Source organism: Arachis duranensis, chromosome 10 (genome assembly GCF_000817695.3).
Source record: "Arachis duranensis cultivar V14167 chromosome 10, aradu.V14167.gnm2.J7QH, whole genome shotgun sequence".
NCBI classification, from domain to species: Eukaryota; Viridiplantae; Streptophyta; class Magnoliopsida; order Fabales; family Fabaceae; genus Arachis; species Arachis duranensis.
Window position 1 is genome coordinate 100,597,961 of NC_029781.3, and position 19,068 is coordinate 100,617,028.

At 35.8% G+C, this 19,068-nt stretch overlaps 1 protein-coding gene across 1 annotated transcript; it reads right to left on the bottom strand.

Moving 5' to 3' along the window:
- Positions 1-2,447: 2,447 nt before the first annotated feature.
- LOC107471311 (uncharacterized) lies at positions 2,448-3,659 on the bottom strand. The gene has a single exon (XM_016090756.3). It carries the CDS (start codon positions 3,490-3,492, stop codon positions 2,605-2,607), a length of 888 nt encoding a protein of 295 aa, XP_015946242.1. The 5' UTR covers positions 3,493-3,659; the 3' UTR covers positions 2,448-2,604.
- Between the last annotated feature and the right edge of the window lie 15,409 nt (positions 3,660-19,068).

Here is a 19,068-nt window from a genome sequence, read left to right on the forward strand (position 1 = left end):
TTAGAAGTAGTTTCTAGAGAGAGAAGCTCTCACTTCTCTCTAGGATTAGGATTAGGATTAGGTTTAGTTCTTAGATCTAGATTTTAATTCATCTTCTTCTACTTCTATCTTCTCAATTCCTTGTTGTTACATCTCTTCTTCTTCCATTCTTTTGTTGTAATTTCCTTTATGTTGTTCTTATGTTTTGTTGTAGATCTACTATTGTTCATTCCATTTTCTTTCAATTCAATAAGAGGTAATTCATAATAATTGTTCTTCTTTACTTTTCCATTGTTGATCTCTTGTTTTTGTAGTTATAGATTCCTTTAATTCTTGCATTTGATAATGTTTACTTCTATTGCACTCTATGTGTTTGTTGAAATGTCTCTTATAGATATAGTATAGATTTTGTTCCTCTTGGCCTAGGTAGAGTAATTAGTGACACTTGAGTTATCTAATTTCTTTGTTGATTGTTAATTGGAGAGATTGCTAATTGGTTTGGAGTGCACTAAAGCTAGTCTTTCCTTGGGAGTTGGCTAGGACTTGTGGCTCAAGTCAATTCATCCACTTGACTTTCCTTTATTTAGTAAGGGTTAACTAAGTGGTAGCAATGAACAATTCTCATCACAATTGAGAAGGATAACTAGGATAGGACTTCTAGTTCTCACACCTTACCAAGAGCCTTTCATAGTTGTTAGTTTACTTTCTTGCCATTTATCTTCCATGCCTCTTATCAAAACCCCAAAATAACTCACAACCAATAACAAGACACTTTATTGTAATTCCTAGGGAGAACGACCCGAGGTTTGAATACTTCGGTTTATAAATTTAGGTGTTTGTTACTTGTGACAAACAATCTTTTGTATGAAAGGATTAGTGATTGGTTTAGAGACTATACTTTACAACGAGATTTCATTAGTGAAATTCTAAACCGTCAAAAATCCATTCATCACGTGGCAAAAAAAAGTGTAGCCAAATCTGTAATCAATTGCCATTCTCATAAAAGCGTGGCCATAGACCCTTTTCGCTACACTTTTTAAGCGTAGCAAAAAAATCGTGACAAAATCTCTAATCAATCGTCGTCCTCATAAAAGTGTGGCCATTGACCATTTTTAGCTACGCTTTTAAAACATGACGAGAAAAAAACGTGACTATAAACCTTTTTTCTTGTAGTGCTAATAAGGTGGTTGGGATTGTGATTTGTGACCAACACATGCAATGCAATGCAACTTTTCTAAATGTAAGTGTCACCTTCCCTTGACAGATCCCAAAACATAAATGCTTAGCCAAAAATGTGCCAATGATAAAGCAAACACGATTTCCTGCTACAACAAAAAATGTCACTGTTCTTAATTGGAATAGAGATGGCTCTAGCTAGTGGCTATTAACGTTACTAATTTGAGTAATGCTATTTTTAGGAAAGATCGATATTGTTTATTCAAAAGAGAGACACCAAAAATAAGTAAAAATGGAGGTAACTAACCGAAAATTTTATTTAAGATGGTTGTGCTTGGAGTGTATCACCTTAAAATGGTGACTAGATGTGCTTTATTTTATTGTGAAATTCTGAAATCTGATGCACCAATTTCTCACTTGATAAATGGTGTTTAGCATAAATAAGACACAGTAATTCGTGTTATTTTTTAAAATAAAAAATCGAACCTTTTAATTTATTTCTTTTGAATTTGTTAAATTAAATCGGACCATTCAATTTTATTTTTCATAAAATAAAAAAAATTTTATAAGGTTGAAATCGGATCATTTGATTTCAAACTTGTCTCCCTTCAATAACAAATTGAAAAGTACGATTTATTTAACATCAATTTAAAAAAAATTACTCCATATAAATGAAAAATATCTAAACTTTCAATAACAATGCACGACACACATGTTTGATCCATATAGAAAAAAAAATAGCAGTAACTGACAATATTTAGAGAGTAATTCTTTGTATATATGTTTATATTTCTACTTTTTAGCATTACGAGTGATGAATGAAAAGTGAAAAACAATAAAATGTCCAAAGAAAAAAAATGCTCAAAGTCCCAAAGTCTTCTGGAATAAAGAACAATCTTCATGATTCATGGCAAGAACAATATTGGAATAACACTAGCACACAAATTAAATTATATGTGTAAGTATAACATCATTAGATCAAAGCATAGAGTATATGTATATAGCATGCATATATAACGAATCGTGTCGTCCTTACAACTAGCTCATAAGGGGTTTTATGAGATTCCTATGTTTCTAATTAATTAAGAAATTAAAGATAATTGGCCAATGAATTATAACTCAAATAACATAATTTCTATATACTTATTTAAAAGGTCGCGAGTTCGAGTTTCTCCTTATTTAGTAAAAAATAAAAAAATTAAAGATAATTGACGTCTCATGCATAGATCTTAATTGAATTAAACTTTACATTGTTTACAAATGTATGTCAAGGCATTGGTAAGCAGCAAAATCATCAACTCTGATACAATCAAAAAATTAAATAGGCGTCAAAACTTGTTATCGCGGTTTCGAAAATTTTAAGCTTCACCCTAACCTCAGAAATAAATTGAAAAGAAATAAAACCCTATGTCCCCAAAATAAGAGAGAAATGGGCTTTTGTGTAATTTCTCAAAGACGAATTTCGCAATCAACGGGGTTGCCCAAGGTGCCAGTGGTGGAGTTATTCTGAAACACAAGCTTCAAGCCGTCGCAAACGGCCGTTAGCACCTCCGTGCTAGTGGAAACAGTGGAAGACCTTAACTCCGTGACGGACGTTATCATGGCATCGAAAGTAACGGAGCCAGAAGCTCGTTCCCTTCCCATGGCATCAAGATCCGGCGAATTCCCGAAATTGGCGGCGGCAGCGGTCACCATGAACTGCTTCTTGTCATTCCTGCCCAGGATCAGACCCGGCGCGTAGCCACCGGTCAGTTCTTTCCCTTTGTGCAACACAACCACCTTGAAATCCCCAAAATACCCCGTGAGCTTGTCGTTAGGGTTCTCCAGCAAGATGGTGGTGTTCCAGTTTCCGGTCAGCGTGTTCACGGTGCCGAAATTGTCGACGCTCATGGATGTAATCTGGTATTTGGGGAGTGTGGGGTGCATGGCTAGGGCGACGACGATAGTGACGATGAAGAACGCGGTGAACATTATGCAGGAACAGAGTATGAAGCCTCTGACGAATGATCTACCGGCGTCGTGGTTTGGCGGGTAATCATACGGTTGGTGACCGTAGTAGTTATTGTGGTGGTGTTGATGGCCGTATTCGTTAGGGTACGGAGGAGGGTAACCTGGATATGGCGGAGGAGGAGGGTAGCCTGCTACCCCTGGAGGAGGGTAATTATGGTACGGCATGATGGGCGGTGCGCCCCAATTGGGATGCGCACCGCCCTTGTGTGGCGAGCGTGGAGATCCGCTGTCAGACGAGGAGGATGAGGAGGTTGAGGGGCGATGATCCTTGATTTTTGATTTGTCTTTGGATCCTTTTCCTTTTCCACTATGGGATGGGTCGTCCATGTATAATAATGGTTCTCTCTCCCAATGATATTCTTAAGAGAGAGAGAAAAGAGAGATTGGATGTTGATGGAAATGGAAGAGAAAGGGGGAAGTAGTTTCTTTAGATATCAGGTGGATGATATCAAAGAGAGAATGGGGAAAACAAGAAATAGATAAAATGGTTAACAATGCATGAAGACCGTACGTGACTTTGGTTTAATTTCTTCACTTTCCCATGGAATATTATTATGAAACTAAATAGATGCTGCCCAATACCATTGTAATTTGGTGTAAATGCCAATGATTGCCTACATTCTTTGGATCTGTATGCTCTTTATTTCATTTCCTCGTACCCTCTATTTTTGTAATTTTTTTTTTTATTTGGGTGCGTATTCTAACCCAAAAAAAAAACCTTCACTATTGGCATCTTGCCTATTATTAATAGGCTACCACTCCCATAAAAACATTAAAAATGCTTTTTTTTAAGACATTATTTGTGGTTTGTTATTTTCGACAAATTATTATTAAATTGGTTAATAATTTATTTCAATTATTTTTATTCACCAATACAAAAAAAAACATTGTCCAAATTAAAGGACATAACGGTAAAAGCAAAAAAAAAAGGGTTCTCTCAATGACTTCACTTCACACAGGTGAATAATCAACATTGAATCACAAGATTAAAAAGGAAAAGTAAGGGAAAAAACTAATCTATTATTGAGGGTGCAGGGGCAAACAAAAATTTTTTGATGAGCTCTAATGACACTAGCAGCAATTTCTTCCGAAGGAGTAGCACAAGCACTTTGCTCAAATATTAGACGGTTTCGGTCTTTTCATGTATACTACAATAAAATTGTCGCAAGAAGAACCTTGCTACTTCCATTTGGTTGTTTATCCAAGAGGTTTGTTGTTGAGCTCCACCAATCGAAGAAAGTGGTTGAATTAGTGAAAGATACACATGCTTTCATTTCTGTCTTCTTCCATGAAGGTGGTTAAATTAGTGAAAGATACACATGCTTCCATTTCTATTTTCCTCCATGTTAATTTTGCATTTTAACATAAAAATACACAGTGAGTTATTATTTTACTCTCTTCTTGATACAGTTGACATGTTGGTGGCGTATAGGGGAATTTCTGATGGATGAGTTACATGACTAAGATTCTTTCGTGGAGACATTTTCAAAGAAAAATGGTAATCTTCTGGGTGTGAGCAGTTTTTATAATTGGCACTAAATTTCTCTTTGTTGCATATACGGTGGGCATAGATCAATTGATTCATGATAGAACAGGTAAGAAATTTGGTACTCAGATGCAACGTCATAGCATTTGGAGTTATTAAATAGCCACTGAACTTTGTCTAGTCCTTCTTCCGGGGTTATTGTTAGAATTTGCTGTGCTACCTCAGTGGGAAACATCTCTGAAACAAGCCATTGGTTTCATTGTTTATTTTCATAGAAAATGTCTTTGACTAACGTCAATCAATTTGATGCTTGGCTGGAATTGATGTCGCAGAAAATTCTATATGGGAAGGTTGAAGGAAGCCAGGGGTCTCTGAAAATCCGAATGGACTCGCTGTCCCCCACTTTTCAGATTGTGCCTTTTTCTATCACACTTCATCCTTGGAAAAGACTCTGCCACTTTCAGGAAGGTAATACTCCTTTATCTGCACTTAGTAAATTCCCATACCTGTAATACCTGCCTTTCAAAATTCTAGCTAGCAGAGAATTAGGTTGGATTATGAGTCTCCAGCATTGCTTGCCCAGCAAAGCTAAATTATGTGCTCGCAGGTCTTTCACATCCAGTCTTCCCTCGCTTTTCAGCCTTGTCATCTTATCCCAGTTAATCTAGACCATGCGTCTTTTCTCTTCGTGCTGTCCCCACCAAAATTGAGTCAAAATACTATGAATGTCCTTCAGCAAAGTATCTGGAAACCTGAAATAAGATAAGGTATAGATAGGTACTGCTTCCCCAACTGCCCGGATCAAAATATGACGACCTTCATTTGACAGTAAACTCTTTTTCCAGCCTTACACCTTCTTGAATACCTATCTTTAATGGAATTGAAGGTGGCTCTTTTTGATCTATTTATTACTGAAGGAAGCCCCAAGTACTTGTCTTATGCTCCAATACGAGTAATGTTCATTCTTGTTGCCATGATTTCCCGAGTAGCATATGGAGTATTGTTACTAAAAAAAAATTGTTGACTTAGATAGGTTAATCTTTTGTCCGCTAAAACTTTCATATGACTCCAAAAGCTCCAGGATTCTATCACAACTTTTCTCAGAGGCCTTGCAGAATAAAATAGAGTCGTCAGCAAATAACAAGTGACTAACTGTAGGAAACCTTCGTGCTACCTGAATACCGTGAATTAAACCATTTTTCTCTACTTTGTGTAGCAGGAAGGATGAACCTTCCGTACAAAAAAGAAAAGATATGGTGATAGAAGATCTCCTTGTCGGATCCCTCTATTTAGTTTGAAAAAAAACTAAAAGGTTGGCCTTCCACAACAACAGAATAAGAAACTGTGGTAACTAACTCTTGGATCCAGCTAATCCATCGCGTGCCAAATCCCAGTTTTTCCATTATGTACCAAAGTAATTTCCATTCGATCCTATCATACGCTTTACTCGTATCAAGATTAATAGCCATTTCATGCTCCAGCCCCCGTTTCTTAGTTTTAAGATAGTGCATGCACTCATGGACAATTAAGATATTATAAGAGATCAGTCATTCTTTCAGAAAAGCGCTCTGATTAGGGCCTATTAACTTATTCATACAGCTTTGTAATCTATGCACCAAAACTTTAGAAATAATTTTGTACATTGTCGTAGATAAGCTAATAGGTCTAACCTGGGACATGTTGCTAACATCAGGAACTTTCAGAATTAGGCAAATATTTGTGTGATTAAAGCTTTTTAATATTCTCCCGCCTCCAAAAAAACTTTTAATGGCTCGTGTTACATCATCCTTTACAATGTCCAAATAGAACTGAAAGAATTTCACTGTCATTCCGTCGTCTCCTAGGGCACTTTGAGGAAGAACACTAAAGGCAGCCTCTTAATTTCCTCGTCTGACACTAGTTTTTGTAGCCTCCGGTTCATGAAAGCTGTAACCTTAGGCTCAAAATTAGCAAGAAAAGGCTCCGGATCTGCCTGATTGGTAGATGAAAAAATGCCTGTAAAATATTCCTCAGCCACTCTTGCAATGTCAGCTTGAGAGGATACTACTTTTCCATTTTCTTCTACTAGTCGCTAGATTTTATTCCCCATTGTACGCACTTTGAACTTTCTGTGAAAGAAGGTGGTGTTCATGTCCCCTTCTATAAGCCACTTGACCCGGGACTTCTCCTTCCAATACAATTCTTCATTTAGGTATGCCTTTTCAAGCTTCGATTCAACCTCGTGGATCTCGGTTCCACCGCACATCTCTGTTGTCATTATTTTCTCTAGTCGGGTCTTAAGTGTCTCAATCTCCTTCTTTGAATTTTACCGATAACTTTGTTATCACTGCACCAGCTTGTGGCGGCAAAATTTTAATTTTTGAGTGACGATATACATCGGAGAACCTTCAAAGGAAGAGGCCCAGGCTTCCTTAAAAATATTCCTTATCTCCTCCATACCACTTAAATCTTTTTTATTATTATTTTTCCATCCGAGGATTAGTGTCCAACAGTAAAAGGGCATGATCTGAACCATTTTCGGAAAACTTAAGGACGGTTGGATGACAATAAGATTGCAATAGCTCCCTGTTTACTAGTACCTTGTCCAAACGTTCCTGGATTAATTCATTTTCCTGCCCTCTTATTGCTCCAAGTGTATTATCTTTCGATAATACCTAGATCCACCAAATCATTGTCACCAATGAAGAGATTGAAGGCTGTCATAGATGATAAAGACGTGTCGCCACCCCCAGCTTTTTTCTTTGGTGTAGTAATTGAATTAAAATCGCCCAAGATAGCTATTCCTCCCTGATTCTACCCCATCATCACTGAGATATCTTGAAATTGGGCTATTCTTATTTGTTCACTGCAGCTGAGATGAACTCCAATTATACTCCATTTCTCATTGTTTGCTGCATCTTTCATTATAGTTTGTATATAGAAACTGGAGTTGCTGGTAACTTTAATATCGCACCCTTCTTTCCATGCCATGGTCAGGTCTCCGGCAATGCCCTTTGGATTAATAATATGCCAATTACTAAAATCACACGACCTCAACTTTGCTTCCACCTTTTGAGTTTGGTTTTTGGTTTCACAAATAAAAACCAACTTGGGGGAGTGAGATTGAGATATCCCTTTGAGATTATGGATTGTCAGGGGTCTCCCCAAACCCCAATAATTTCACGTAAGAATCCTCATGGTATTTGGGGTGTCATTTGACGGCTAGCACCTTCCGCCTTCTCCTTATCCACATTCCTTTATTCCAAACATACCTTTTTCTGTTTTGTTTCATTCTCTATATCTGCTAGCCTTCTTTTGTTGCCACTTACGTGCTGGTAGTTTTCCCCTCTTTTCTTAGCAATCTGTTTGATCTTCTTCTTTCTTGACTCCTCTTTATTCATATCATCCTTCTCCAGTTGTACTTCCATAGAATATGCCAGTGGATTAGCATCATCCAATAGAATCAGAGCTCCATTTTCCTCCATAGGCTACCCTTCTTTCTTTGGTATCTGATTCGATGCTACTTTATTCCACTTTTCTAGAGATTTTGGTGCCCCTTTTTTCCGTGTCTCTAGTATCCTTCATACTCATACCAGCAAAGCCTTCTATTAGCCATGTGGGAGGTGATTTCTTCTTTGGCTGTGCAGGTCTTAAATTAGAAATTTTATCCCCTCTTGTGTCATCTCCACCCTCTGTATCCACTCTTTTGTTGCCTTGATCAACTTTGACCCACTCTCCAATGCTGTCCTGTGTGTTCTGATGCGTCGTCAAGTCTGTGATCAGCCTATTACAGTGTTTTGCATCATGCCCTAGGTACGCACAATAGGTGCAGACTTTACCCAAGCGCTCATATCTAACACCAATCTCCATTACCCTCTGTTTTGGTCCAGCGAGCCGCTGGCTGTCTCTAACCTTTTTTTCTCCATCAAGTTGGATTTTTGCCTTCACAGTTCTAGATTCTTTGCCTCTAACACTAAAGAATCCTACTTCAAAAACCTCTCCAAGCTTCTCATCCAATTTTCTTCCTACTTCCAATGTTTTGTATTCCTCTGGAAGACCTCAGAATTGAGACTATACTGGAAAGTACCGGGGTCTTTCCTCCACTATATTCTCATCCTCATTCCATTTCTAGACGTGCAGCACATAATCTTTAAAGAGCCACAGGCCTCCTCTTTCAATTCTTATTGCATCTTGTTCAGAGTAAAAAAAAATTTGAAATCTATTATTTCCTTTCTCCACCGCGCGAAATCCCATTGGTCTCCTCCAAATCACCCTGAGAGTGTTGTTCAATGTTCCTTGGGAGAATGGTTTATCTGCAAACAATCTCCCAAGAAGACTTTTAGAATACGCCTCAGTTCCTTTAGTAATTTCCTCAGCCCCTAGATATACCAAATTCTCCTTTTCCTCCTCGCTATCTGAACTGGATTGTTTATTGCCTCTTCTCCCTGTCTCCATAATTGCTAGAGTATATGTTCCAGCTCAAGTCAACGATAAGGAATTCAGTGACTTTGAATCTGAATTGAAAATAAGCAAGAGATGAGACCCTAGAAGGTTACTTGTCAAAACCCTAACAAAGCACTTGTCATCAATAATTTATTTTTAATAAACTAGAATAAAATCAATTTATTATAATTATGATTTGATTCAATTAGTTTACATAATTTGAATCGAATCATATTTAAATTTTTTTAAAAAAAGATAAATATATCCCTAACTTTTTATTCGCAGACATTTAAATCTATAAAAATTTAAAATACAAGTAAGTCCCTGAACAAAACAAATCCTAACCCTAAATCCTTGCCCTAGCCCAAGCCCAAGTCCAATCTCAATGTCTCACCACTCTTTGAATCTGACTCCAAAAAACTCCTATCCCTCAGGCCTCAGCGTCTCCTTCGTCTTCCTTTTCCACTGAAGTTCGAGCTCTCTCATCTCTCTGCTCACTAGCTCTTGCAATCTCAAGTTTTCTCCCTCTCTCGTCTCTGGTCTCACACTCAAGGTTCTCGTCGCTCTCTATGTCGTCAGTCATCACCATCTCGCACTCAATCGCGCTCGCACGCCTTCCCTGAGCTCGTTGTCACCGGGGTAGTAGCAGCCAGTCCCAGAACTGATCGTCGTCGTTGCTCCATGTCTCCTCACCGTCTCACACTTAGTCGTGCGCCTTCTCGCGTTTGTCGTTGCCGATGGAAGAAGTAGCCATTCCCAAAATTGGTCGTTGTTGTCGTCTTCGTACTTTGAATCTCGCCGTTAACTTCCTCTTCGTTCTCAGATTCTTTCGTCCAACCAGTAGCTGATTCCTGATTTGATAATTTTCAATAAATTTCTCTGTTTTTTTTTTTCAATTTTGTTGCCCAATCCCTTATTAGCTTGCTTTAGGTGCATGTATTAATAACAAATGTATTGATATATATGGGCTAACAACAATTAGAGATTTTAACATCGGTAGTAAATATCAAAATTTTATTTTTTTAATTTTTAAGGCATAAACAACCAATATAAAGTAATTATTACTGTGTTTAAAAAGTAATATCTAATTTATTAAAAAATAAAATATTTAATATTTAATTTAAAAATATAAAATGAAATAATTTTTTATCTTAAAAAATAAATTTAATAAATTTGGTACCAAATAAAGGCCCCAAAAATTTGTCTAATAAATAACAAGTTTGAACAATAACAATTTAAAAGGAAAAAGTAGCGAAAAAAAAAAGTACATATGGACCAGGCTAACTAGGCCCTATAAAATCTCGTACTAAAGCAATGTGAATGTTTATTTTATTTTTTTTGGTCACATGAATTAGATAACCTCTAATTTTAGATATTACATAATACACTCTTTATACATTTACTATATGTTACAGCAATAGCTAAAATTTTTTTTTTCTGATTGATTACAACCGGTGATACTCAAACTTAAAATCTCTAAAAAAATTGAGAAACGAAAGACCATGTCATTATTCAATTATTCTCTTCACTGGTCCAATCTAATCTATTAATATTTAATTCATTGCAATTTGGGCTAATGGACCTAGCTGGCTGCCTACCCGCCTCTATACTCATGCTTTGTTTATCAGGTTTTAAGAATAGTTTTGCCAAAATATTTAAAGATTCATCCGTTAAATACAAAAACAAAATGTGAATCTCGACATAATAGTCCTAAAAAAAATTAAAAAAAAAAAATATTTGTGTTTCTCTATCTAAAGATCCGGAAAATTTGAGACATTTTTCATTTATCAAACTTTTGTAATATTTAAAACCAACTTTAATTTCATAATATTTGCTAAATTATATAATTTAAACTAATTAAATATTTTATGAAAGATAAAAAAATGCTAAAGTGCTTTACTATGTTGCTAAAAGTGAGATGCGTTCAAGTTTCGCAACCGTCATAATTGTTCATCTTTGAACATTTTTTATTTATTAAATAAGTAGCATTGTACTTTTTAGAGTAAAAAACCTAAATAAATCAATGGGAGATCTTTATTACCCAAATCAGCCAAAACAAAAAATTTTTCAGCAATCCACCAACGAGAAAATATATATAATTCGAATCAAGTTGATTCGAACTGCAAATGCAAGTAAATCGAAACAACATGATTCGAATTACCATTGGGACGAGTTGCATGTAATTCAAATCAAGTAGATTCGAATTAAAGAAGGCTAAATCGAATTGAGTCGTTTCGAATTAGTAGGCAAACGTGACTCAAGGTAGTTCGAATCATATTGATTCGAATTATTCATTGTTGCTTTCTAATAGTAGTTCGAATTAACTTGATTCGAATTACTAGTAAGTTGCCTATATAAGGAGTTCGAACCAAGCTCATTCGATTCAGTTTCACTTCCTCATACCACACCAAATCCCAGAGAAAACGACGCAGAATCTGTTTGACAAAGACTCAAGAGGCAGATTAACGCGATGGGGGACGATCCGGAAAGGCTGTATCGTTTGGATGGAGTCGCTCACATCGCCGGGGTGATCAACGACGAGGTTAGTGGTTTTTAATAGTAGTATATGTTTAGTGATTTTTAATAGTGGTATATGTTTAGTGGTTTTTAATAGTCGTATATGTACAGTGGTTTTCGTATATGTATTTTAGTGGTTTATTAAAGTAGTATTGCTAGTGGTTTACATAAGTGGTATTGCATGCGGTTTAACATAGTGGTTTTCTATGTGGATTTCTTGATGGTTTTTGTTAGCGGTTTACGTAGGTGGTTATGGTAATTATTAATTTGAGTGGTTTTGTTGATGATTTTTGTTAGCGGTTTACGTAGGTGGTTATGGTAATTGTTAATTTGAGTGGTTTTGTTGATGGTTTTTGTTAGCGATTTACGTAGGTGGTTATGGTAGTTGCTAATTAAAGTATAGGGTTTTTTAAGTGTAAAATATAATTACAATTTCAGCCCATATTATTAAAAAACTTCAGTTCATGAATGTGTACATCACGAAGTTGCTAAAATACTACTTGTGAATGGATGCAGATTTAAGACTAGTTTTTAATTTATTCTAATCATGCGGTCTTTTTATTTCACAGCCCCAGCGCTGCATATCGAGTATGCAGCAGCAGCAGGGAATGCGACTGGATGAGCGGTACGTTCCGTACTTGCAGATGGCCGGATTATACCATCTTGCGAGACTGAACGACAGATGGTTCCGATTAGACGAGCCACTTGTGAGTGCATTCGTCGAGCGGTGGCGTCCGGAGACGCACACTTTCCAAATGCCGTTCGGAGAGTGCACGATCACACTTCAGGACGTAGCATACCATTTGGGGTTGCCAGTGAACGGACATTACGTGAGTGGCTGCCTTACGGATTTCCATGTATACATACAGGGTGGTCGGCCAGCTTGGCAGTGGTTCCAGGAGTTGCTCGGTGTTGTTTGGTATGTTAACCCCCTCCCCCCGAGCCAAATTCAAAAGTTCGCAGTGAACTGCAGCTGGTTCCAGGAGACCTTCGGAGAGTGCCCCGAGGGGCCGACGAGGAGACAGTTAGGCGCTTTGTCCGTGCCTATATCATGATGTTGTTGGGCACCCAACTTTTTGCCGACAAGTCCGGCAATCATATTCACATCAGATGGCTACCGTACGTGGCTAGACTTGAGGAGATGGGTGGCTACAGTTGGGGGTCGGCGGCGCTTGCATGGCTATACCGGTGTATGTGCCGAGTGGCCAACAGACATGTCGTGAAGTTAGCTGGGCCGTTACAGTTACTTCAGTCCTGGATATTTTGGCGTTTTCCTAGATTTCGGCCTGATGGGTTTGATTCGTTTAGCTGGCCCCTGGCATCCAGGTACGACTATGTCATTATATTATGTTTAATTATTCTATGAATTTAAGTTATCGCCTGTAATTGTTATTCTACCTCGTTACATTAATGATTTACTTCATAAATTAACGTCCTTTTTCAGGTGGTCAGGTTACAATCCTGGCGTTAGCGAGAAGGGACCTCGGGTTCAGATGACCCGGCTGAGGATCGACATGTTACAGCCTTGGAATGTGAGTATGCTAAGGTCCCATGTTTAGTCAATTTAATTTTAGACATACCTAAATAGATCTTCTAATGTATTGGGGATTCTTTTTTCAGTTTATCTGGATGCCATATAGCACACCAGAGGTTGTTCAGGTGGTCCATTCGGAGGTGCTGGAGCCTCGTCATACGGCTTTATGGTGTTCCGTCACCTCGCTGATATATTTTGCCGTGGTTGAGTGGCACCAGGTTGATCGGGTGTTACCACAGTTTGGAGGAGTACAGGCTCGCCCCCGTCCCGCCCTGAACATCGACTTCTTGATGTCGAAGGACGGTAGAGGAGGTGATCGTTGGTTTCCGTCCCAGTTACAGCACTGGCATCATCACTGGGAGACACGTGCTGCAGCACGTCCTTCGTTTTGACGTTGTGCCGGACCCGGGTCCGTCACATGCCTTCTTGGACTGGTGGCGTCAGCACGGAAAGAGATTTTTGTCACTGGAGATGTTATTGGAGAATCCTAGAGACATTCCTATTCCAGTTGAGGCTACACAGAGGGGTATTGGAACAGTTTCTGACATGGACATAGTTGACGACGTTCCCGATAGGAGACGGGTTGACAGGAGAGCTCGGGTAGGGACACATCGTAGCGACCGGGAGTGGAGGTGGCTTGACCATGCTATAGAGGAGGGTGAGCAGGCAGGGAGGGCTCGTGGAGGAGCACGACATCGTGGCGGGCGACGGAGAGGGGCTGCAGCGCTCCATATTGGGGGTGATCATCGTGACGATGCCGTTGCTGGGGGTGCTGCTCACGGTGGTGTTATACCCGATATTGGCGGAGCTGCTGGAGAGTTACATGACTCGGTTATGGGACATCCTTCGGGTCATGTTGACGCTGGACTGGGGGAGGGGCCTCTCAGAGATTACTTTGTTGGTGTTCCCAGCGACGATCATACACTACATGAGAGTACACCATGGGTCAGTTCGGGCACCATGTATTCAGACTTTCTTGCCGGTGATGGTCTTGATGCCGAGTACGGAGGGGACCACTTCCTTGACGAGATCACTGCCATCATGCAGGAGGATGAGGCTGCCCGTCGAGTTGGTCAGACTTCGGGGTCACAGGCACATTTAGATGTAGATCTGAATAAGCCTCCATCCGTGCCTCAGACTGAGCATTTTGTCCTGGGCGGTACACCACCATCAGCAGCTTGTGCTGGATCACAGTCAGTTGTCGGGCCTTCTTCATCCCGGCCGTTACATATCCAGCCACCCCAGGATGATGAGGAGGATGACATAGAGGATGAGGAGCCGCTGATCCGGAGAGTTCACAGGACACGGGTTCCTCGACGTTGCTTCACCGGATCGCACCTTTTTAGATGATTTGTGTTGTCTGCTGTTTGTTATATTATGTTTATGTATTTCCGTTATCACTGTTCTATGTACTAGTCATTTACTTTAGCAGATGATGTCTGTATGTTTATTAGTGGTTACATTGTATCAGGCACTATGAGAACTATGTTACTTTGCTTATTTATATTAGTTCCGTTACTTACCTTGCATAATCCGTTAAATTAGAGAATCCTTTTCAATGTTTATGCTACGTACTGTTTGAGAGCAACTCACGTTCATCACATATATACACAGGCCTCGAACACACTAATTCGAAACAACCAAAGTTGAACTATATACACATAATTCGAATCAAGTTGATTCGAACTTCCCTTTGACAACAAAAACACATAATTCGAATCAATATGATTCGAATTCCCCTCGGTCACGTTTGCCTACTAGTTCGAATCGACTTGATTCGATTTATGCTTCCTTAATTCGACTCTACTTGATTCGAATTACATGTAGTTTTTCTCAAACGTAATTTGAATCATGTTGTTTCGAATTACTTGCTTTTGGAGTTCGAATCATCGTGATTCGAATTTTATATATTTGCACTTTGGTGGATTGCTGAAAAAAATCTTGTTTTGGCTGATTTGGAAAATAAAAATTTCTCTTTGGTTTATTTAGGTTTTTTACCCTACTTTTTAATTAAACAAATATTAACTCACTATTTGTTATATTTTATATCAATGATTTATATTTAAAATAGTAATTTCTTAATTGGGTTAACTATTTTTTGTGTGAAATTATTAATAAGTAAAAGCTGAAATCTACTAATTTATTCATTACTTCTAATAATTGGGTTTTTTAAGAAGTTCAAATAATTCATTAGCATTTGCCTAACATAATCCAGAAGATTCAATTTCTTAGAATTATTGAGTTCATTTATTTATCTAGTTTATTAAATAAAAATTAATTTTTTACACTTAATGATATAGTTGACGTGATATATTTTTTATTATAATTTATATCGATCAATTAATTATAATAAACAAATTAAATCAAATCAATTATAATAAATAAATTATATAACTAATTGATTTAATTAATGCATATATCACACTAAATCCTAAATCAATTATAACTAATAATGAGAAAAATGATAGATGTAGTTTCGTCTTGAGAATTTTTTAGTTTATTTAATTGGTTAAACCAAATCAACTACAATTAATTATAATTAATTATTACTATATCAAGTGTATGATCTGAGGCGAAATTAATCATATTAATTATTAAATACATGATTTATGCTTACATATAACTTTGCGTTTCCATTACTATATAATATTCTTCATGCCTTTCATTTTTTTAGAATGATATTTAATTTTTCTTTCACTTTTTTAGAATATTAAAATAATATTTTGTATTCTATTTTCTATCATCTTTATTTTTTTCTATATTTTATAAATTTTTTATTTATCATTTTTTATGTTTTGTATAATAATTTTTTTATCAAGTAGTTTAATATTTTGCCATATTTAAAAAAAAAAGAAATTGAATTCTATCTATATGAAAGTTGTTTGAGTGTTTTATTCAATTTTTTTATACTAAATTATATTTAGTATTTTTATTTTACAGATTTGAAGTCCTTCATTATATTATATTGGTGTTTAGTCATTTATTTTATCAGTTATAACTAATTCATTATATGACAATTCAATTTGATTAGTTAACGTATTACGCTTTTTAATTTAATTTATTTGGTACTAACATGTAATTGGTAAAACAAATGATAAATAAGTCTGACAAAAATTAGTAAATAAAGCAATAAAATCATAGAAGGTTAAACTGTTAATTTTATATATCATGTTACAATTATATTATATTTACGGATATCAATTATTTTCTATTTGTATTACTTTTTTTTATTATTTTATATTATCTTTTATCCAAGAAAAAGAATCTGTTTGTAAAATTAACTCAAAAAATTAATAATAATCAATACTAATTAACTCAAAAAATAATTAACTCAAATAACAATAAAATAAAAAAATTAACAATAAAAAAACCATCAACTCAGAACAAACTTTAAATTGCACCTACCTAATTTAACATTATTTAATTTTTAATTATACTAAATTAATATAACAAACTCTAATAACACACTTTATTAAAAAATTTAATAAAGTAATTAATAAAATCCTAAACAAACAAAAAAAATTGAAAAAAGAAACAAAAATTATAAAAAATTATCTCTAACGATAATTGGAGGATGGTGGAAGTGTGATAATGACAGAAAGTGACAGTAAAATCTACGGTGGTGAAACTAGGGTTGAATAGTATAATGAACAACAACAAAAATGAACAACAAACATACATTTGACGCGGTGTACCTTAGCTGCGATGACGACCTCCAATGACAAGAGATACTAGCAATGGAGATAGAGATTTTTCACGGAGACTCTAGCAGTAGTGACGGCGACGTGCTGATCTGCAACGACAACAGGACTACGCTGAAGCGACGGTAGCTCCAATTGGTGGTACAGTCAGGGACGAGTCTAGAAATATTATTATAAGGGGCCAATAACATATATAATATTAAAAAATTATGCAAAAAATTATATAATATAAGATGTATTGCAAAAATATGCTGATAGAGAATATATTTTAAAGTAAAAAAATATGTGTTTACTTTTTACTAACGAAATGGCGATTTTTCGTATCATAAAATTCATCGGTAATAGAATCTGTGTCAAATTTTTAACAATTTTTTTCAATATAATTAAAATACAATTAGTAAGAAATTCAGCTTTCATTTTGTTTTTGAGTCATTCTTCACAATATTCATAGCTGAAAAAGATTTTTCTAACAGTTGAAATGGAGAGAATTAATACCAAATGTATCAAGAAAAACGATTACAAGAAGAAAAAGAATTTATTTTATGGGATTTAAAAAATTTTATTTAATTAAAAAATATTAGTAATAATATCTTTTGCAGATTTTTTAATACTGTTACTTACTTATTAGATATTAGAAATTATTAATATTTAGGATGGATTGGACTTTTATTTATATTAGACTAAATATTAAATATTTTTTAAAAAAATTAAATCATACTTAACAACTTATTACTATTAATTTTTAAAAAAAAAAAACATGTCCGTCCGTGGATGCAACAACGTTCTTCAATGAAGGAGATACAAAAAAGAAAAAGAGAAGAGAGGGTTTGCAGAAGTAAGCTAAAGAGATTTTACATTGAATTTTATCACAAATTTGTCATAGAATTTATTGGTGAAAAATTTAACGGTAAGATGTTCGCTGTTACTTAAACGTCATGTTTTACTAAATTGTGCTACTATTGAAAATTTTTGACAAAAATCTGAACTAAATGACGCTAATAAAATTAATTTCTGTACTTCTATTTACCGTTGGATTTAGTTACAGAATTTTAAATAAAATAGTAACTTATTTGAGAGACGAATTTTTACTAATAATCGTCGAGAAATCCATCGCTAAATTCACTAGTAATATCTATCACTAAATCGTGTTACCATTGAAAATTTTTGACGAAAATTCGAGCTAAATTTGACGCTAATAAAATTAATTTTCGTGTCTCAATTTACCGTTAAATTTAGTTATAAAATTTTAAATGAAATGGTAACTTATTCGAGAGACAAATTTTTACTAATAACCTTTGAAAAATCTGTCAGCTAAATTCGCTAATAATATCTAACAATAAATTTAACAGTATTAAGTATATATCTTGTAGTATAATATTGACTAGTATTTAATAATATTTTTTTAAATAAAATACTATATCCAAATTTAAAGTGTAGTGTTGTTTGCATTTTTATTGTTAAGTAATGTTTTTGTGTAATATTAAAAACTTAAAATGCTACATCATATATGTTGTATTCTTTATAGTTTAGAGTGTCACGATTCTCAAACATCACGATACTTTTTAAAATTTTTAATTGCTGCAATTAGTTTTATACTTTTTTTTTCTTTATAAACGTGAATGAGTTAGAAAAGATATGAGTAAAGAATTATTGCTCAATCATCATGAACCTTACATACATTTTTTATTTGTGTTTGGCTGTACAAGTTTAGATATGAAAAGCAAATTAGAAGGTAGGCTATCGCGAATGAAAGAATATAAAATTAAAGAAGAAGAAAGACGTGGGATCCATGTGGTTCAAAAGAAAGACATTTGCTTCCACTGCATAGGGACAGTGCAGTTCCTGTTAGGGTTTGCTAACCTTCCAGAATAATCTTTTTCATTCCGAAATTGAATCTTCAAGTCTTCGCAACGGGGACTCATTTCCACATCCGACACCCATATTTCACCGTAATAGATTGCCTCAACCTTAATCTGCATCCCGAAATTAAGAGACCCATCTTTCACCCTATCTTTCTCTATCTCCTCCACCAAACTATCCGTCGTCGTCCTCTCGAAGTTCAAGCGCAGTTTGACGTACTCCCCTTTGTCCAAATAAAAAGGGTACGACGAAGCGGAAGAAAGAACATCTTCGGGGTTGGTTTTGTAGAATAGGGTGAAATCAATGGTTCTGAAGTAAATGGATGAGACGTTGGTGTTGATGATGGTAAACTTTGCGTGCCACGTGGCACCGTTGGAGAGGTA

Bases quoted from the DNA above. Each gene is read 5' to 3' on its own strand.
- LOC107471311 (XM_016090756.3), bottom strand. From the start codon at position 3,492: ATGGACGACCCATCCCATAGTGGAAAAGGAAAAGGATCCAAAGACAAA.